This window comes from Grus americana, chromosome 2, assembly GCF_028858705.1.
Source record: "Grus americana isolate bGruAme1 chromosome 2, bGruAme1.mat, whole genome shotgun sequence".
In the NCBI taxonomy this organism is placed as follows: Eukaryota; Metazoa; Chordata; class Aves; order Gruiformes; family Gruidae; genus Grus; species Grus americana.
Genome location: NC_072853.1, coordinates 163,377,436 through 163,399,212, shown reverse-complemented (window position 1 = coordinate 163,399,212; position 21,777 = coordinate 163,377,436). Strand labels below are relative to the sequence as shown.

Here is a 21,777-nt window from a genome sequence, read left to right as displayed (position 1 = left end):
TGCTAGGTGTCAGCAGCACGGCCATCTCCATCCCCCACTACAGACATGTATAGAGCTTTACACCTATATGGTGCATCTTAGTCCTCCAGGTTAGTCAGGGCTGTAATTTCTCTGTTACCGCTGTAAAAATACGAGAAGGTTCTCCTTTTATCCGCAGGCTTGCACTGCTGCATTCGGATTTAGTGCGGTATTTGCAATGCTTTCTGTTTGAACAATGGGCTCTCTCTCTACAAATCCAGCTATTGCACAGCCAGGAAAGGGCTGATGTACTTTTTAATATGTGCACACTAGAAGCACTGCAGCAATTCTAGTGTTCTTTGCCCTCAAATCTCAGTCTCCAAATCACAAGATTTTGTAAATAACAAACTTAATGACTCTTTTCTTTGTTTTCTGCATTTTGAGTTCAGATTTTCTAGTTTTCCTCTAAAATACTGAAGATTTACTCTGTTATTATTTTAAAGTGACAACAGCTAATGTTATACACTAACAGGATTCCAGGAGCTGGTGCTTCAAATGAAATACCAGTTCTTACGGGGACAAACATGTGCCAAAAAGCCATGAAGATAGGAGCACAGGGACCCTGGTGAGCTTGTCAGACACCGGTCAGCATGCTGCCGAAAGGTGCTAAACCCCAAGGCTTCTTTTGTCCTTGGTTCCAGCAGCTCCGGCAGATGCGCAGGCATTTTGATGCAGAACCGAGGCTGGATACATGAGGAAGCAGTTGGATGCCGCACAGATTTAGTTGCCCTGTTCTGCCAGAGGTCACTAGGACACGAGGGGAGGAAACAGAAGAAGACATTTCCTTAATGATTTTTTTCCAAGTCACCATGTAAATATGGAACCTCTCTCCCTGATTTCTGCTGTCCACAGCTTAAACACTGAGTCAAAATTAATTATTCATCTACAGTGGAGACAGTGGCACTGCTGGGGAAGATACGGAGCATCTTAAGATAGGCTGCAAGGTTGCAAGATAAACCACCCTCTGATTGCATCAGGTTTTCCCCACTCTGCTCAAGAGACCCCAGACTTTGACTAGATCCCTGGCTTTTTTGAGATGAACAGCGCCCTGGGAATTAGGAGAGAGTCAAGGCATCGCTGAGACACCACTTTTATAGGACCTGGTGCCGATATCTGCTAACACAAGCCCCTCTGTCTGCTGCATCGGGCTTCTCCCTTCATTTGGAGGCTTGAGGCATACATTTGAAGGGGTCCACTCTGTAAAAATGGAAAATTAACTAATTACCTGCAAAGGTACCTTGGATTTCATGGTCTTTCCTTATTATGGCCGTACCCTGTGAGAAGAACACTGAAGCATGTGCTCAACTAGCTGCAGAAAGCTTTGAAGAGAGCTTTGAAAAATCTTGCCTGGGAATCTCTCTCTTTTCTCCTACATTGCTGAGTTGCCTACTGGAAAGGCAAAAGGGGTCCAATCAGTTTGGAAAAACAGAAGTTTTTTTCCTTGCAAGATTTGGCTAAGCCTTCCAGTAAGAGCAATAGGGAGAGCTGGGGAGAGTCAGTCTTGGTAGCTTTAAAGCAGAAAGAAAACCAAGAGCAGATTTGCAGCCTTTCTGGTTGGGAAAATGAACACGAGTTTTCAGCAAGGGCATGGCCATGCTAAAAAAACTCTCTTAAAAAATACCTTTAGGAGATGGGAGCAATTCACAGCAAGGCAGGGACCCAGCTTAGGCTGATAAGAGCATTGCTGTGCTTAACCATTTCAATGCTAAATGCTTAGCGAAAGCATCCCCATGTCCTAGAGCTGGGCTGACAATGTTTAGTGGTCTCCTCCCACCCCAGGCTATGGGTATTACTGCTGAGCTGATATAATTTGTACTGGTCCGTGGGCCCATGGGGTGAGATGCTGCACAAAGAAGAGCAATGTGCCCTTCCAGCCAAGAACAAATAATGCAGCTGAAGGAAGATTTCCAGTCCATGCAGTGGAAAACAGCACAGCCTCAGTGCTGCATAGCCCTAGGTCCGTTAACTTGGATGGATGAAAGGCCACAGGGCTTCTGTTTTAATGACGGATATAATTAGATACAAGGCTTTCGTTGAAGCCTTCCCCTTATCGCTGCCTTTGTTTTCTCTTTTTTTTTCCTTCTTCTTCATTTTGACATTTTTGCAGTGCACAGCCCTCTGCTTATTGCTTATCACAAACTGCCTGCCTTAGATAGGGGCTGCTCAAACCCGCCGGGCGGGCGGCTGGCTCTGCGCTCGCAGAAAGTCTGGTCGCTCCATGCATGAAACAGGCTGCTGCCACCCTCTAAATTGCTAATTATAGATAAGAGCGAAAAAACAACAGTTCATTCTGCTAACGAGAAAGCTGAGCTGTCGTGTGTGTGCGGCTACCAGCGTCCAAGTGGCACCTAGGACATCTCAAGAGTTGTGAGCACGGTGCAGCTGCGCAGCATCCCTTGGCAGGGATGGGGGAACTTCCCAGCTGGAGATGCTAAAGCAAAACCAAAGGATGTTATGCAGACTGAGCTTAGGGTGTTATTTGTTGTGTATGAGATGGAGAGCATGGAAGTCCAGTTCGAGACCTGTGCTGGGCTCCACGTTTCTGCCTTGCTGAGCAAAAGGGCTCCGCTGGCACGTTCGGCATCTGTTCCTCACTGAGTGATGCATCCCGGGCGGCGCTGATTGACTAGCACTGACTGTGGCCCCAGTGATTTTAAACCTGATACTTCAAGCATTAAAGCATCCCCCGCCGTGAGCTAAAATAGAAGAAAAGATCTCCTGAGGACCCCCTCCTCCCATCCCACCCAGCGGCTGGCACCGCAGCCGACGGCGCTGCTAAGTGAAGGATATGGGGAATGCTCCTCCCCGCTGGGCTTTGTTGGCAAAATGTCCTTCGTGCCAGCGTCTGGCGCCGGATGAATCTGCACATTTCATATGAGGGGCTGCAATGTCAGGACTATCCATAGGGAGCAGCTGTCGGGGTTTCTTTAGCTCTTTCCTTGCCCCACGTACATGCAGCTCGGGCTTGGTTTACAGCCTCACTGCCCCAGCAGCCGTCCCTGCGGTGAGCAGGGAGGGCTGTGTGACCTGGAAACTTGCAATGGGGGAAAATCATTGCTCATATTCCTTTGTTCTCACTGATCTTTCTAGACACAGGAGGAAAAGGCAAGGCATCAGGGAGAAAAAGACTCTTAAATATTCATGTAAAAATTCACTCGCTTCCTCTTCAGTTATTGCCCATAAATCACTCAACTGCTCTGTCTCCTGCTGAAGATAATATTACAGGTCTCTTGAACTGTAATTGTGTTACACCTGACAGTCAATTCCCAACAAATGGAAAACAAATCACTAACAAAAACACTTTTGCCCTCCTTCCACTGAGAAAACCCCATCTCTCCAATAACACGGCAGCTCCGTCTCACTCTGCTTTCTATTTAAACTGCTTTATCCTGTAGAGAAACAACACTACCCACCTGCTGGTGTCCACCACCTCTGCCGCTGGCACTCCTTTGCAGCCCGGCTCCCACCAACAACCCCAGTGAGCTACCGAGTGCCTGAGTCACGTATTAAAAAAGGAAGCTGCAAGCTCAGCACCAGTCTCCTGGCCCGCCTGGCCAACCACATGTCATCGGCTTTACTCCCAAAATCAGCCGCCCTGAGAAAACACAGCTGCTAAGCAAAGCCCTTTGTGTCGCTGTGTGCACCCCACGGCGGTCTGTGAACTGGGGGTTGTGTAACGGGGTCTGAGATCAGCCATGGGCTTGCACGGGGCTTGCACGAGTTGGAGGGAGAGGGATAGCCTGGGGGTGGAATTTGTGCCAGGGTCCTGTTCCCCTCCATTGCTCGACAAAGGGAGTGGTGCTCCGAAGAGCATCCCATCCCGGTCAGCGGAATACAGCATCCTCCGTCATGGCTCAGCATCCGCCTGACATCGATCCTCTGCAGACCAACACTGAATTTGCCATGATGGCATGTCCTACGCCATGAAGCTCAGATGTGTTATGGTCTCATCCCCTGGCTGTGTCATGGCTCGGGTGCTGTGAGACACTAGGTGCATCCCACAGCACAAAACTCACAGCCCAACACTTGAAGGCCAGTGGGAGCAAACCTCAGAATCAGGGCTGGAAAACAGAGGTTTCTTTATACCATGGCAGAGACTCTGCTTTCCAAGGGGATGGAGGTGAACCAACATGGAAATGCTCCTGGTTTCCTGGGTTTGTGGTGCTCTGGGCTTGCTGTTTCCTGGGAATTTAGGGCCATTTCTGCTATTCCTCCCTGCCTGGGATGGGTCATGCGTTATCCCCAGTTGGATGGTCATTACCAGCTGAGACTCCTGACTCAGGCTGTGTGGCTGGACGTGTGACGTGTGCCCCCATTCCCACCTGCTTGTCCTCAGCGTGTGTGTCAGTGAAACCTCAGCAACTCACTGTCCCCCTCCTGAAGCTGGAAGCCCATCCCTGCAGATGAGGACCCCATTTCTAAGGGCATCTATCCCTAGATGTGGTAGCTGCATGTGCTGAATCGCACCTACACCATCCTCCTCCCATCTTTGCCCCTGGAGAATCTATCCCCTGACAAAATGAGCTCCGAAATACAGGCACCGCTCCACGGCTGGGCTGGAGGAATTTGTGCGGATGGGTAAGCACCCATAAAAGCTGGCTGGGAAACCAGTGCTGCAACTTAATCCGGGAACCTGGCAGCCCATTGGTGGTGCTCGGTCAGAGGGGAAAGGTTTAAATTTCTCGCCCCAAGCCCTGCGCTGGTGGCCCTGGTCCATGGAAAAGCTCTTGCCGCAGGAGATGCATGCTGAAGGTGGTGTGGGAAGCAGGGCAGGCTGCCTCGATGCCCCAGTTTGGAGGCTGCTAAAATGGGGAGTGGTCCTGGGATGCTGCAGTGAAGGGTGTGTGGGGAAGGGTAGTCCTGAGGAGGGGACAACATCTCTAGCTATTTCTCATTGGCCTCATGACCTGCTCTTGAGGCTTGAGTGCATGTTAAAATGTCATGTGCTGCTTTTTCCAAAGGAAAGGGAAAAATGATGGGACAAGGCTGCAGCAGGGAGCGTCGATAGGATTTTAGGCAGCTTCTAGTAAAGAGTGAGGACCACTGATGCTCTAAAACATCCTGCTTATCCGCACGAGTACTCTCTCCTGACCCCGGATCACATTGCTCTATTTGCAAACTGCAGTGTTTTCTCTCATTTTCAGTTCTACAAAGGACAGTGAGGATTTGAAATTCAAGCTTTTTCTTTTTGCCGTGGATTGGCCAATTATGTGAGAGAGTGACAATTGTAAACATGTTTGTTTTTTTTTTTAAAGAAGTCATCTGTTTTTTGATTGTTTTGGTCCAAGTTGCCTTTTTGTAATAACCACATGGGCTAGGAATCGACCTTTGAAAGTGAGAACTGAGATTTTCACATGCTTACCTAACCAACTCAGATGTCAAGAACACCACTGATTACAGTTAGATAACTAACAAAACCCATACAATTTAACAACACTTTTTATTCTGATTTCAAACTTCCATGAGTAGACTTTGTTCTTTCAAGTAAGTTTGTCCAGCATCACGTACAATAGATCCCTGATTTGGAGCTGCGGGGCATCTCTGGTATAGATCATAAATGTAATGACTAATGCACATAAAAAAAAATATAAATCATTCTCTTTTGAAAGGGTTTAAGAAAGCTTTTGTGCTATTTGCAAGCCATATGCTGCAATCACTTTAGCAACTCTGGCACATAGAGCTAATATATGAATCCTGGAGTGGGAAATGGGTTGAAAAGTGCCAGAACCAGAGGAAGGTGCTAAACAAATCAATAAAATAAAATAATGTAACTAAAGAGCAGCTGTGTTGAAGAGGAAGTAAGATTTAAAATATCGTTTCATGCTTTAGGAATTGTCTACTAAGTTATAGTCAAACAATTAACATTTTGCACATATGGAAAGGTGCATTTGTAAATCTGAGGGGGTGCGAGGGGGTGAGGGAAAAAACAGCTACTGAAGAGTGTCTTGTTTCCTGCACTTGAGTTTCAAAATCAGATCTCTTTACAATTTTCTACACCTCTAAACCGACGGTTGATGATCTTTAGTCACTTCTGCAAATATTTTTGGCTCCTCAGTGTCAGCTGGACTTCCCTTTGCAGGAGCAACATCACAGCCCCCAGGTAATTTAAAGAGCTCCTGAGAAGAGCTGGGAAAATTTAGCCTCAGGCAGAGCTGAGTATCTGCCCCAAAGCAGCTCAGGGCTATTTCTGGGCTTTGCAAAAATCCAGGAATGTGGAGGACTCTATTCCTGGTACCAAAAAATGCCAAGAAGCTCTGCTGAGAGACAGCTGCGAGTGGCATTGCTGGTTGGGGACGTGGCTTTCCCGAGTGGGCAACTGCTGTGGGGTTGTCTTTCCTTAGAGAGAGCCCTCAACATCACCAAGCCGGCTCCCCTGCTTTTGGGATACAAAGTGCCTAGATAAAGTGGACGCAGCCCGACTATCTGCTAGGCGCTGCCTCGTTCTCCACGTTCCTCTGCTACTTGCAAATGGTTAATAAAGGCCGAGCGGACGTTTAATAAATCGCTCCCCCAGGCTGTGTATCGCTGGGACCTCGGTATCCAGCACTGCCCTCTGACATGCTGGGGATCGTGTATCACACCCCACTCACACCAGCACCGTTCTCGTACCCTCCAGTAACTCTTTATCTGTTATTTATACAGGGGGTTTTCACTGAAATAGTGATAAACACCCCTGCTTGATATCCAAAGAGAGCTGATTTTATTTGCCTGTTTCTCTGTTTCAGCTATCCCTGAACGCTGTCCGGCACCAGGACTCTTTTTATCCCTAACCCCTCTGCCAGGCTCCGTGTCCTTTGCGTGCTCTACCTTCTCCCGTAGAGTAACATCTCAGCCCTTGCAGGCTGCAATGCAAGATGACCATTCATGATAGCAGCTTCCCTCCCTCTAAAATCCCCTTCCCCAGGGAAAGCAATACCAAGCTACCCTCTGGAATAACCTTTGCCTGGGGAGAGGGCTTCTTGGCATGCCGCGAATACCAGACCTTTTAAGGGAAGCCCTCTCTAACCACCATGAAGAGATACCTTGGGAATGTCTGCACAGGCATGAGTCCTGTGAGCATCACCGGCTGCACATCCCGCCTGGGATGAAGAGTACAGCCGGGATCAGGGCTCTGGCGTGCATCTTTAAGCATTTCTTAGCCATGCCATGGTGTTTACGCGGGGGCATTGCATGGATACCATGCGCCTCTGAGGAGTGTTGAGACCCTGCCTTTGCTTTCTATTCTTATCATGGTGTTTCCATGCTGCTGTCAGCTCTTTATCACTGACAGCCAAGAAAACTTAATACTATTTTGGAAGAAACAGCCATAGCTAAAAAAAATTTAGCAGTATCCTTTAAAGAGAAAACCCCAACCCACTTGTAGCTATTGAGTTTCCCCGGCATTTCCATTTGTTTCTGAATGAGGCAAATTGCCAGTGAGAATATAGGGGAGGAGAGAAATGGTTGGCTTTAAAAGAGTAAAATACCAGGTTGTACAGTACTTAATGCAGAGATTCCTGCTACTATATTCAGAGCCAGACTTGGGGGTTTTGCTGGTGCTGAAGAAGGATTTCCATCCTCTTAGCAACAGGGTTAGGGCATCCTAGCCTGGTTTCCCCCAAAAAACAGGTTTTTGTATTCTGCAAAACACTGCATCTATTCAGGGGCTGAAAACAGCCTTTGTAGGATGTTCCTACAAATTTCCATCCATGTGGGATCCCTTAATTGCCACTAGTGGATTATCTACTACTTTGCATGGGCAAGAACACAGGTTTTCATATTTTGCCTCTTCTCATCAAGTAAGGTACCAACTCCACCTCTCTTTCCCCAAATCCCTGTTTTCTAATAAAACCCTGAAGCTACTTCACATATTTTCCAGCAAAGATTTGGGTGAAAACTGGAGACCTGGAAGGAACTGGGGAAAGTTAAAGAATTTCTGTTATTCTTGCAGCAATCAGCAGGACGTGTATCCCGGAAGGAAATATTAACCACCACCAAATGCATGAGCAGAAAAATACTGCTTTCAGCTCAGGCCATTGGGGTCAGGCTCTTTGCACAGCGAGTGAGGGGCAGCACCGAGACCTGGACCTGGAGTCCCTGCTCTCTTCTGCCGGCCACGACACAGACCTTAGAGCTCAAAGGCTTCGGTAAATGGATAATCAGGTAAGAGACACACATGTGCACACAGGGGTAGGTTTCTGCTCCGTCTTATAGAGACGTGCAGGTTTTTGGAGTTACTTTCCATACACGAGCACAAATAGGAAGCTATATTATTGCTGCTAACCCAACAAATGCCTGAAACCCTTTATTTGGTTCAGGGTCACAAACACATTTCTCAGCCCTCCCTGGAGATGGGACAGAAGAGAGAGGGAAAGAAATTCCCTCCTTAACTAATCCTACTTTGCCTCCTGTTCTCTAGGGATGTAAGATGAAGCAAAGCTCATTTCCCTTCGAACATTCCACATTTTTGCTGCCTACTGCCTACCAGTCCTGAACACGGCTTTGATCTGGAAGATGTCCCCTTCACCCCCAGCATCCATCTGCCTCAGCCGAATCCCCTGCAGATCCTTTCCCCTATTGCTGGTCATGGTGACCAGAGTCATGCTAAATAACAGTATTTTTTAAGGAGAGAGTAGACACTGAGATCTGGCCCCATGAATTTAAACCTCAAAGCTAGGAACTTCAATATTTCAGGACAGGGGAAAAGCACACATGTACAACACTCTGTTTCTGACTCGAACATGCCCAAGCGCCCTAGACACCAGTGCTGAACCAGACTGAAGCCACCATCCGTAGAACACAGAGACAGCACCTTCTGCAGCAGAGGGTGGGATTTATCAAACTCTGGACCAACAAAATAAAATCCATCACTTTCCATGAGCTGCTTTCGTAGCACGAGGCGCTAAGCATCCTCATTTGCCCTGCATTTTAACATTAGCCTGAGGTTCACATTCATGCAACACTTCACCCCACTCTAATCTACCCCAAAATTACTTACAGAGGTCTCGGTAGTCCCAACAGCTGTGTCACGCTGCAGACAGCCCCAGTGGAAAAATCTACGTGAAACTCACGGCCGGGCAACCCTTAGTGTATCCTATGAGGAGACCTGCTCCACTCCCCACACCCTCGGTCCTGTTCACTGCCTCCCAGTGGTCTCTGGCAGCTGGTTTTATCGCCGGGCGCTGGGCTATGTTGAGAGGATGAACCACTTGGTCTATTTTTAGGGAAGAGTGAAATTGCTCTTCCACCAGGCTGAGTCAATCACCTGCATGGAGGCTGGGAAAGTCTGGGGGCCTGGCTTATTTTCAGAATTGATTCATTCAAAATACCCCTGGTGTAATCCAGTATGGGACAGGGGATGCTTCCAGGCAGTGGGGCAGTGGGGAAGAGGCATTTCCCTGACTCACTGTCATGTCCTCGGGCTGTGATCTGCACGGCCAGGCCCCTCCACCTCTGGCCACAGCCAAAATTTTAAGGGAAAAGCTAGGAAGGTGACAGGTATTTGTTACATTTTCTGGTTCTCTATTTCCTTATCAAATATCCAATTTTTTAGAACTAAGAAAGAAAAAAAAAATATTTTAGGAAAGTGAGGGGAAGCGTGTATGCCAAGAAGGACGATCGAACTATCTCCTTTATGGTCAGCTGGGAATCATCCCCATCCTTGCAGTCCCTCTGTTAGCAACGCAGTGCTGCAGGTAGCTGCTCTGGGCCATGTTTGGAGAGGAATAGCAATAAAGCAGTCAGCCCCGGAGGGCTCTCCATGCCCTGAAAGCTCAGCTGGGCAATGGGTGCTATTTTTAGCATATTAATGGTGGATGCAACTATGTGCCAGAGCTGGAGACCCTGGCCTGGCCATGCTGATTTACAAATACAAACATAACCAATGTCTCTGGGGCTTATTTTAACAGTCCACCTTTACCAGGCTGGGATAGCGATACGGCTGAAGTACCCAGTAATGTTTGAATCAGGTCCAGCTGTTCTCTCTTTGGTTTACTTTTCTGACACCTTTAGAGAGCATGTGGTTGAGTAAATCACCATGTGGCGATGAAAGATGTGGATTGACTACATCAGCACCAGAGGTCACCATCACCTGAGACAAAACACTCCCTCAGAGGTGCTTAGGATCACAAAACACAAGGCGAGGGCCACAAGAGACACATGCTCAGTCCCACCCTTCTTGTACCCTCCCAGGCCATGCCCATGGCCCACGGCACCCAATGCCAGACAACATGGGACTGCCACGATGGTGGAGAGAGATGCATGGATGTGCTGGACCAGATGGTCTCAGGGCAAAAATCTGTTTTATCTGCTAGCACAGAAGCTGTCTTAGCCTTCCTGTGCCCCAATGCACCATCAGAAATACAGGGTGGGGGTACTTCCCCAAGGTCTTTCAGCCTCTCTGCAATGTATTTGTACAGTGTGTAGGACAGGGACATCTCCATTTCAGCTGAGCTCATTGGTCACATAAAGATCTCAGCAGCATTGTGCTGAGTAGGTGAACCACGACCCCGGTCCTCAAAGGGGATCCATGCTTTTTGCTCTAAAAGGCCAAGCAACTCATTGCTGCTGATTTTCCAGCTTGAGATGCCTAAGTTTTTTGGTTCCCTCCTCCTGAATACCTTTGCTGGAGTTTTACAGGGGTGTTTGGAAGGGCTGCTGTCCCTCTCTTTTCCCTATGGGTCTGCAGGTATCAGTCCCTGGAGAGGATGCTACACATCAACCAGGCTGCAGCTCAGCATGCAATGAGGTTTCCTTGCCAACATCACATCACATCACATCACGTCCAGCTCCAGATGACCATCTGCTTTCACTGAGGCTCCTGGAAGGGCCCAGCTTCTCCCTACCATAGCCCAGTTTCTTTAAACATCCCACAAGGCTACGAATTACCAGTCCCCACTGTCTGTGCTAAGCCCAGTGCCTAGGAAGATTATCACCCCTCCTTCTAAAGTGATCTCCACGTTCTTTGTTGCTTCCATCAATAAATAAGGATCAGAGAAAAAAGCTAAATTAAAAGGGCTGAAATTTAACCATCTGGGGGGGTGGGGAGGATATACAGCCAGACTGAAGTGGTCTGTGCTGAGTGTATCCCATGACGTGAAGCAGGAAAGCGAGGGATGTTGTTAGGAGGGTGACAGACAGGTCTTTGGTCGCCAGCCAGGCTGTGAGTCAGAGGGCCGGGGGTGGCAGGGGCTGTCAGCAAACACGCACCCACTCAGGTAGCATGAACTGGGTGGCAAGGGTGGCAGCAAACACAGCAGCAGGCTCAGAACAGAGGTATCTTATTTATTCCATATGGGTGAAAGGACATAAAGGAAGGAGGCAAAGGGCAGAGCATATTGACTCAGTCAGCTGCTCACGACAGGCATGTGTGTGTGTGTCCTTGTGGCATGCGTGTGCCCAGCAGGAAGACACAGCGTGCATCCATACATTTATGTGGAGCTCTCTCTTCGTCTGCAACATGTATTTGCTTGCCTGTCTGTCTAGCTGCAACATGTAACATATGTATACAGGGGTGGTGGTCTGCCTGCATGCACATGTGCTCCTGCTGTCTCTCTCTCCATCACTAGGTGGAGGACCTGGTCTTCCATGGGTTGTGACTTCCATGCATATGCCCCCACCAGTGCCTCTGCAAACTGCTCCTGTGAGCACTCTCCTGCAAGCCTGCGAGATCTGAGCTTCCTGACTGCTCTGCACAGCTCCTGGGGAAGCTGAAGGGTTTTTCTCCTCCTGTCTGGCCATTTACAGGAGTCCCGACATTCGACTCCTGCATGTCATGCTCATGAAAAACAACTGCTGAAAGGGAAACGAGCTTTTAAGGATTATTTTGACTTCAGGAGCCTGTATCATTGCAAGTGCCAGAGCTGCCTTGAACTCAGAGCCGTCTGTAGCACAAGCACAGCCTTTTATCTTAAATCAGCATTTTTTTCCTCACCTTTCACATCTTTCCAGTTCACTAGTGACATTCTCTCAAACCAGTCTGCTGAACACGGTGCTGCAGAACGGGGATGCTGGCTGCAAGGCCCCAGGTCATGGAGACATGGAGGGTGACAGGGTCCCTCCACCCTGGGACTGAGACACCGTGGCTGGTGGCTGCTGTGCAGCAAGCATCCTTCAGAGACTAATTTTGGGACCAAAGTGGGATGGTTTCATTGTCACTAGATGGCACCGCACCCCCTTGCAGGAGAAAGTGCGGGTGCTACAGGGAGCAGGGGAAGAAACATCCCCTGCCAAGTGCTGCAACAAAGCCTGGGTCTCCCTGCACACAGGATGGGGAGCCCACTGTCTTCTGCCCTCTCCTTCGCCTCCTCTCCTTGCTTTGAAAATTCCCTGTGGGTAGTGGTCGAAACGAATACAGAATAGAACGGGGGAGGGGGAGGAGGGAATTAAATGCATTTAAGAGGCTGGCTGGATGCTCTGTAATTTGCAGTCACGTCATGCTCCCGTTTCATCTTTGCACTGCACCGAGGTAACATCCTCGTGTGCCCTTCAGCTGAAAGCACTGAATAATGGAGCTATATTAATATATACATGCACAAGCATATGTATGTGTGTGAGCTGGGAGAATGGCGTGCCTGCTTGTGTGCCCGTCTTTTCTCTTTCTTGGCCATGATTTTCTTCTGTCTCATTGCCAAAATTCATCCAGAAGTTGTTAATTTTTAAACCCAGAGTACTCAGGAGACTCCACCTGCAGCAAATTAGCTGATGCTTTCTCCTCTTTAATATTAAAGGGCTCAAGCTTTCAACCATTTCCCTTTGGGGAAAATGGTTCCTTGATTTACCACCTTCCTTCCTAGGAAGTATTTTGTTCTATCGTGTAAATCTTCCACTGCTCAGTTTAATCTCGTTACTGCTAACTATAGCTGCTTCGACCTCTTTAATTAGTGACTTGGTCTCTGGTGGCAGCTTCCTCTGGATCATCTGATATTGTCAGCGTGGCTGGGGATGTAGCCCACCTGCTTTAGCTGCCTGGGAAGAGGTTTTCTGAAGGGGGGTATTGGCCTTCCCCTTCAAGCAATGCTCAGGACTCCAGCAGTGTCTCAGAGGTGACTACGTGTGTCTGGAAAGAGGTACAGCAACCGGTGATTTGACTTCACGTGTAGTTAGTCAGCTCTGAACTGTTGCATGGATGTGTATTTGCTGATAAGCCAAATGCCAGTCAGCAGAGCTGTCCTGAACACTGCCAAGCTGTTGTCCTCCATATCACGGTGTCCCAAACCTGAGAACCATGCTCTGTGCTTAAACTTACAATGCTGTGTGGCTTCACCTTACAATGCTGTGTGGCTTCAGATCACTTGACACTGCCTTCCCCATCCCAGGTCACTGCATTGGCTGAGTGTCCTCTCCTCAGGCCTGGGGAAGGGCTATGGGGCAGTCCCTGGGTGATAGTGAGGAGGCTTCTTTAGAAGAGCTGACCTGGTCACTGCTGGGCCTCATGGAGCACTGATGTCTCTCTTGCTCCATGGGAATGACCAAGCACAGTGCAGGTATAGTTCTGAACATGTCTTGTTCCAAGAAGAGACATGGGACAGCTGGTTCCTGGTCTTTTTTAGGAAGCATTACAACTCTTGTCTCTGAGCAAATCCAGCACCTACATCAGAGGTAGCTGTCGTATTCCCAGCTCCCTGGCTGCAATTGCCTCCCCAGAAGGACCCCACATCACGCAAAGCCTAGCTCTACCAAAGAAACATTGCAGGAGATGACATGAAGTCTTTGCTATTACGAGGCCTTTGAGTCAGGGGCTGGAGAGTGGTGTAAGGCTCCAAGATAGACCATGATTCATCATTCACCAGCCAAAGGAAAAGATGTTCCTCACGCTGTAAAAGGCACACTACAGTTAATACTGTGATCGTGTTTAGCATGGTGACTTCACGTGCTTTGACATTAAAAAAAATCCCAGCAATACTGTGGAAACTTCAGCTCCTTCATTTGTCTGTGTGCTCGTGTAAAAGACTTCTTTTCCTATGCAGTTGGGTAATTAAATACAGTGTCTCAAATCCAGGCAGCATGTGATTTTTTTCTTTCCCTTCTTGTGTGAAAGAAAAGGAAGAAATGGAAAGGAAAGAGAACAAATCCTAGATAGATGGGATATGGGGTCCCTGGATTCCTGATCCAGGCCTAAAGGAGGTAGGATGGTCTACTAGTCTAAAGTCCAGTCATTATGGGATTTTTGGAGAGCTCTTTCTTTCTGCCCCAAATCAAACAGCAAAGTTTGTTAAAATTGAACCCTTTTCCATGCAAAGCTTCAGCTTGGATCTCTCACTCTTCACAGATGCCTCTTGCCTTGAAATATCCCTGACCTGCTTTAGTCCCAATGATATCATAGTGTTAGGGATCACTTACATGCCCTATCTTAAGCCAAAGATGACTGTGTCTGACACACCACTGCTGCCAAATTCAAAAAGGAGCCCAGCCAAGACTCCTTGGTTAGGTACAAAGGAACCTCTCCCTTTTCCTATCCTCAAGGTTGAGGTGCAGGGAGATATTACTCATCCCAAACTAAACATGGACATACTTCTGCCTTGGTATCTAATACCAGCTATTTTTAAATGCTGGGATAACAGCACAGGGAGAGTCAGCATGGCTCTGTGGCCTCATCACTGGCCTAGATCCCAGTTGTGCTGGGATTCGCCAGATCCGTGCAATGGGACCGATCAGGGCTGGAAGGCTGCAGTCGCAGGGTTGTCTGCTCTCTGTGTTCCCTATCCTTGGCCACACTCCTGCATGGCCAGTCCTGGCAGTACCCACACAATCCCCAGCCAGAATCACCCGGTCAGTCTGTGCTTTGGGATTACATGGGAAATACAACTTTGCGCAAGGAACAAGTAGACCCTTCCCAACTGCGACTATAGAGCTGGCACTAGAGTAGCGATGATGACCAGTAACCAAAATAAATCCAACTCACAGCTTCTGCCCGTGGCTGAGTCATCGGCTGTATCCGGCACCAAGGAGATGATCGCCTGTCTGTTGTGGGACATCTTCCCTTCCTGTGTGGGAATGACAGCAGGTAAACAGGTAAATTCCCATAAACAGAGAGGAACTGCACAAAGCCCCCGTGTGAGGAAGGCAACTGCACCAGAGGCTTTCCAGAGGCAAAGGTGGCCCTGACATTGCCTCCACATATTGCATGTGGCTTGGACCTTTTTTCTGTAGACCTGACCAGACTTGGCTTTGCTCTGTTCTCTCCAAGGACAGTGCTACACAACTTTTTCACCCCTCTTCTGTTTCTGGAGGTAAGTGGTATTTGCTCTACCCATTCTTGTTTTTGAGGCCACCATTACTGCTCTTTCAGGGTTAGGTTTATCCACCCATTTCCTTTGCCTGCTCCCAGAATGATTTCAGCATCTCAAAGCCAGTAATGATTGGTGTTGCCCTTTGCTGTACTCCCAGTGAGGGGACCAGTCCCGCCTGTGCAGCAGTAATCACTGGGGTGATATACAGTGGTGAGATGGACATGACCATTTCAGGTAGGATCTCATCCATAATTAATATTCCAGATGATAACAACTTCATGGGACTCTCTTCTTTCTTTGATGTAGCTCTCTCGCCAATCTAGGCTGTCCATTCCTACCAACTCCTTCCCTCCAGGAAAAGGATCATGGAAAGGAATAGTTTGTTGAACACAGGACCTGTGCCCCTGATACCATTAAATTACCTAGAGCTGGATGGGGCTAGAGATAAACTATGTGGGAGCACAGAGAAAAAGATGGGTGTCTGGATTGAGAGAACTGGGCCAAGGAGATGTGGTGGTGTGTCTGAGTAGAGTAATGGACTGGAAGGAAGTTTAAGCCATAGGTGGTTATGAATTTGTGGTTGCTTGTAGGTGTTGCCTGGCTTCAGCCATTCTTAGCTGCTTGCATGAACTGGCACTAACATCCATTTCCAGCTCCTTTGGTGCTCTGGTATTTAACAGCAGAGTCAGGTTTATCTTTCACTTGTCACAGGACATGGTACCCCTTTTCCACTGGATACCGTGGCATTGCAGAACCTAGCTTGAGGGAAACCCAGCATGTGTTTGAGGATCTGGTGATGAGTCTGCCAGGTTATAATAATACAGAAAGAGAGGTGGTCTCCATGCCTCAGGGAGGTGATGTGCCAAGGGGTTTTCTGCGGTAGAGTCTGTTGCTTACCCTTACCACATCTCGGATCAAGCTCTATCCTGATCGTAGCTCTGATGTTACAACATGGCTCCTCTGTAAGCCTGCTCCTCCTTACCGAACCATGAAAGATTAGGCTTGTCCCCATGCCCAGGGATTGGCATCAGTGGATGATGAAGCACCACCATGAAGCCCAACCACTTACAAGGATGACTCTGGCCACTCAAAGAAAAGAAATCTCCAGGAGCTTTCAAAGAAAAACAACTACTAACCTTTGCAGGAGACTCCTTCCATTTGGTGGTGGCAGGACTCCATTGTGCCTTCCTCTGGATACTCTGAAGAGAGGAAGGGAAGGATGGGTCTTTACGGGGTTTGGTCTCCACACTCAGGGGTTGGATTGTTGTCATGATTCTGGTATCGGCCTCCCTCTCCCTCAAAATGCCACTGGGAGATGGTGTCTTGAGTGGAGCAAAATGTAAAGTCTTACACCGTTGAGTGGCTTTAGGAGTGTCAAAGCTGGTCAGGAGTCCTTTGAGATTCCTTGTTGGAGCATTGATGTTAGGGATGGGAAGATCCTCCATGGACTTGCTCCAGGACATATCACTGCAATGGCTTTGAGATAGGGCATGTTTTTTCCCCATTGGACTGACACTAGTCTGTGATAGATATCTTCTCTCCATGAGCTAAAAAAACTCAAACAAACATCAAAATAGGCTCATATCTAATGTCAATAATAAATCAACTGAAGTTTTTATTTCCTACTCTTCTACTCCAAACATCATGTCTGTCTACCTTCTAACCTTTTGGGATGAAAGAGTGTCCCATCACTTTCTGCTCTATGTTCCCCAGAGTAAATGTCAGGAACACGATCTAAACACACTCTAGCCCTTTCTGAAGTGTGAGAGAAGTTTCTGTCTTGCCAGTTTCCAGTGCATCCTCCTAATTTGTCCATGGTCATGCGATGAAGCCTTGGAGTAGAAAAAATATGACCACTGGCTGTCTTCCCTCTTGGATCATTGTCTTATCCCTGTCTCCATCCTCTTCCTCTAGAAAACTGTGTTTCCAAACAGTCAGAAAACTCCTCTCTATAATTTCATAGGAATACTCCAATTTCATCTTAAAAACCTGGACTAGAAATAAAAATTTTCAGATTCTGCCTTTTTTAATGAGGTGCAATTCAGCTTTCTTTGGTTAGTGCAAATCAACCCTGTCTTCAGCAGGGAAATTGGATGAAGTCCAGAGTTATCTGGCTTCCAGTGTGTGATTTTATCATTGTTATTCCAGGTTGTAAGAGGCCCTTATCACAAAGCAGGACCCAGCATGCAAAAACAGAGCCAAGAACTGCACCTTATTGACTTTGCAATCAAAACGTGATAGAAAGGACACTGGTAGCTGGGAGGTGCACCTTTCCATGATGTGAGAACAGTAGTCACAGCTTCTAGTTAGGGGGCAATTCAGTTTCAGATGCTGAAATGTAGACATCTAAGTGTAGCTGTGAGCAAAATGCACTTGTGAACTTGATGTAGAAGTCCCATTACAGTCAAAACTGTCAAGAAAGTAATTTCTGCACCCTAGGGTAAACAGTTTTCTTTGGTACGTTCTTAGTGTCATTTGAGACACACAGGGTAACCCCAAAAACCTCCAGCTACTGGTGCATGAGGCCAGAGATGCCTCAGTGTCATACCTGTCAGCCTAGTGTAGCTGTCTAGGTGCCTTAATGACCTTCTGTGCCTCAGGCTAGATCCTTCCTTTGCTTACTAACCAGTGCTAAATCCTCTGCCAGGTCCTACATCTCTTGATGGTCTTCCATTAAGTTCTACCCCTATAATTTATTCACTCCAGAGCAATCTGAATGTTATGTATGAAGCTTTCATCCCATCCTCAAGCATCTTACATGTGTCAGTCCACCTGTATATACTAAAAGAGAATTGGATCTGACCTGCCATGAGTTGTCCTCAGAACAGCACCAGATATTGCAAAAATGCTAGGGTTTTGTTTGTCTCTAATTGCCAAAAACTGGAGCATTATGTTGTTAGGACATGTTCTGTCCCACCTGGTCTGACCCTTTCGTTCTCACCTTGCGATGTTCTTGCTTAGACATGCTGCTTTCACAGTCCAGGATGCTCTGGTACCTGCAGGGAAGACAGGAGATGGCACCTTAACCCCTTTTTAGCTGGACTGTATTTTTCCATATAGTAGACAGGCTCTTTATGCCTTCCCCTACCTTCTGGAAAATATCAAATCCAACAGACTTCAAATGCAATCTTGGAGAGATGTGAAAAATCCCCCAAAGATGACTGGTTTTAGGTCTAATGCATTAGTTCAATGCAGTGCCACTAGATCCAGCACGAGGCCTCTCTACCCAAGCTCCATACAGATGTGTCCCTGGAGCAGCCCATCTCCCCACTGGTGGAGGGTGTGTTGAGGGGGGTATATTGGCTGAAAGTGATGTATTACTGCATTTTGCTGAAACATGGCTTGCAGCTACAGTCAGGCTTTCCAGAAGGTCGATGCATTGTTCATTTATTCAGCTTTAACCTAATGTAAAGGGATTTATCAAGTCAGTACCTGACCTAATATAACACCAGTCATGAGTGAGACCTTTGCAGAAGAAACCACCTTCCTTCTCTTCCTTGCTGTGGGGAGTGCACTTTCAACTTTCTCCAAAACCCCTGTCAGATAGATGACTATTTACAGTGAAAACTGACCAAGTTTGGGATATTTGGAACTAAACTGTCCCAAGGGGAAGTTCAAGAGACAGTCTTGACAGCTGCTCTGTCACTCTTATGTTGAGAGAGATGTACTTCGGGTTCTGTTGCTAATCTTAATTTGTCTCACTCTTGGCAGCATTGTGGTCTGATCTCAGTTATGGGTTGTAACCAGAAGAGAAATTAGCCCTTAAAGGGCTTGGGTTGAAATGCGAGTCTCCCTGGAGCATTTTGGTTAGAGACAGTTGAGAGAAACCAGAAGCGCATGAGATGCCCATACCCCTCTTGTCTCCTCATCAGCTCATCTCTCCAGCATTTGCTGTTTTCCCTCGTGGCACCTTACAGACTATCAAGATTAAAAGCTTTAATTATCCATCTGGGAATGCTCCAGTCATTGGGGTCAAGGGCAAATTCCTCTGTGTCATTGTATTTGGGGAAGTTTGTCGAGTGTGTCTGGCTTTTAAATCAGGACTTTTCTTCCAAGACTTAATAATGCATTGGTAATAGCTAAGAGCACTTATGGCAGAAAAACACTTGCCTCTAACTTGAGACCTGACACGCTGGGATGCTGGAAAGACCTTATCTAAGTGAGATTTGTTTGTTATGGACGTGGGAGAGGGAGCATCTACCCTGGAACCCCTCAGATCTAAGGTGAACTGCAACCATAGATTAATCACCCACCTGGCAACCAGTTCAGAGACGGACGCAGATTTTCTCAGAAGAACTGCTCTGTGCTCTGGACTGCTCCTTGGAGAATGGCACAGAAAAGGAAAGGACTGAGCTGGCTTCAGCTTCTCAGCTTTTTCCATGTTCTCTGTCTGCTGGCATCGAAGCGAGAGAGCAAAGGTTACAGTGCTGGATGTGAAGATCCAGGGAAAAGAGGCCAACAATTAGTGCATCCATCTCCACTCATGGGATTGGTACATCAGTAAAGGGCGGTGGAACAAACACAGCCTTCACTGATACGTCTGCAAACCTCATCACACAAATTCCCTTTTGAAAAAAATAAATTAGAGTTAAAGAAGACACAATTTAAGTTAAATTACTCCTAATGCAGGGAATGGGTCTTTTCGACTTCTGCCTACCACTTTTCTCATTCTCTTAGATCACCCAGTTCATCTCTGTGACAGGGAGAGGGAAAGAACCTAAAGAAGAATTAGACTGAAATAATTTAAAAATTATTTGATGAAAATTTTGTATACACATCATTGATTAAAATGTTCTTATGTTTCCAATGTTGCATAGACCTGAACCAGCTCTGAATTCAGGCAGTAACTGGAGAATTAAGCACCTCTTGGCCTCTTCTGCCAAAAATGTTCTTGTCTTCCAGGCTTCAGAAATGCGCAGCAGAAGTCTCAGGCATTGGATTTACAATGACCAATCTGACACTTGGAAGTACATTAGGTCATATGTGGTTCATTTTCTGAATTTAGACACAGCTCTAGGGACCTACAAGTTATATGTAATTGCTCTTTAATTACTGACCAGACGTTTGAACTATGGGATTGTTAGATACTTCTATTTAGATTTTGAAAGCACTTGTTTCAGAAGCATGTTGTTTGCAAAATATGTTTCATAAGCGATTTCTGTTGCACTGGACTGAATATTAGGCTGTGCCCAGAGCCAGCGTCCACGCGCGTTTGGGTGTTCATTTCCAGATGTGCTCAAGAGGAGCAGATTTTCATGGGGAAGGGGGTGACACTCAGCCTCTCCTCTCATGCCTTTAAGACATCTGAAATCAAGACCAGAGGGAGGGAGATATATTTCTCACTAGTTGCTTTACAAATTTCCTTTTTCTTTCCAGGTCATTTTCCATAATGTTAGAGAAGAGACAGATTTGTTAGATCACAGGCTCCCACCTCCCACAGTCCAGGGATTGTTTCCCATTTTTGCAGTGGTGTCTAACTTTAAACAATTCCAGGTGAAGAGCCCTCGAGGGATTTACTCTGTGGCAGAACGACTCTGTTAGTAGGGAAATGTTCCCTGATTTTCCATTTATATCTCCCCTTTTCCTTAAATACAGTACAAGCAGTAGATGGAAACACTCTTCTCAGCCCACCCCGAACAGTTCCCACAATCAGCACAGCATCCCCCAGTTACTAAAGGTTTACAGGATTTTTCTGATATTAATTCATTCCATCTTCTGTGATCTGGGAGGGTTTTTGTGTAAAATCACTTACATGCTAGAGTGCTTTCCTCCACCCGAGATCTGCCATTTGATAGTCTCCTTGGGGCTTTTCAGTACTACACTTCTGACTCCTTCCTCTCCCCCTTCTTTACAAGACAGGAGGCAAAGTCCCTTGGCAAAGCTGCAATTAAATATTAAAAGCTGATGTGGGAACGGGGATGGTGTGAATTGGAGAGCTGGCACTGAAGAGTGGAGGAGATGAAGCCTCCTCCCTGCTCCTGTCAGCCTATTGCCAGTTATTGAGGTCTCATTCTTCCCCGTAAAAACACCGGGTCAATTCAGATCCCAGCTGGGGCATGAATAGCCATCTAGACCCAAATCTAGATTCTGATTTGAGTGGAAATCTGCTGGAATCCATCTTCCCACCTTGTCCCAGGTGGAGCAGAAATGAGCTGCTCTGCATGGGGATTTTTAAGTGGATGCTTCTGGCACAGGTCATATATTCTTCCCCCAAACCAGCAAGTTTTTCAGCTCAGTTTGTGGTCCTCTGTGCTTGTGGTTTCACTGGGGAGGTCTTGCATGAGCTACAGGAGAGAGCATCTCTTCGGGGTGTTAACAGCTGTAGGGAATACACTGCTCCTCCCGGCAAAAGTGAAAGGCAGGCCAGGCCTTAAGGGCGGCAGGGTCTGGATTAAATGAATTGAAATACTTCGCTATTGGGAGCAAGAAAGGGCAGGACTGTCTGAGGGGATCCGATTTAGGCAACGTCTAAGTCTGATGAAAGTCGGACTTTGGCAAAAGTAACCTCTTAGCCCTCTCAAAAAGCATCATGGCCACAAAGAGAGCTGCT

General features: G+C 47.2%; 1 protein-coding gene across 6 annotated transcripts in view; it reads right to left on the bottom strand.

Moving 5' to 3' along the window:
• The window catches only part of XIRP1 (xin actin binding repeat containing 1), a 34,030-nt gene extending 12,955 nt beyond the window's left edge, over positions 1 to 21,075 (bottom strand). For 2 of the 6 annotated variants that reach the window (XM_054817431.1, XM_054817432.1), the window contains exon 1: positions 8,996 to 9,132. Coding sequence is in view for 4 of the 6 variants with exons in the window: in XM_054817428.1 (XP_054673403.1) it covers positions 14,900 to 14,981; positions 16,364 to 16,774; positions 18,169 to 18,223; positions 19,481 to 19,608 (676 nt within the window). In the remaining 2 variants the exon portion in view is untranslated. Of the gene's footprint in view, positions 1 to 8,995; positions 9,133 to 14,899; positions 14,982 to 16,363; positions 16,784 to 18,168; positions 18,224 to 19,480; positions 19,621 to 20,979 lie in introns of those variants that run through there. The other 4 variants (XM_054817428.1, XM_054817426.1, XM_054817430.1 and 1 more) reach the window with 4 other exon arrangements.
• Between the last annotated feature and the right edge of the window lie 702 nt (positions 21,076 to 21,777).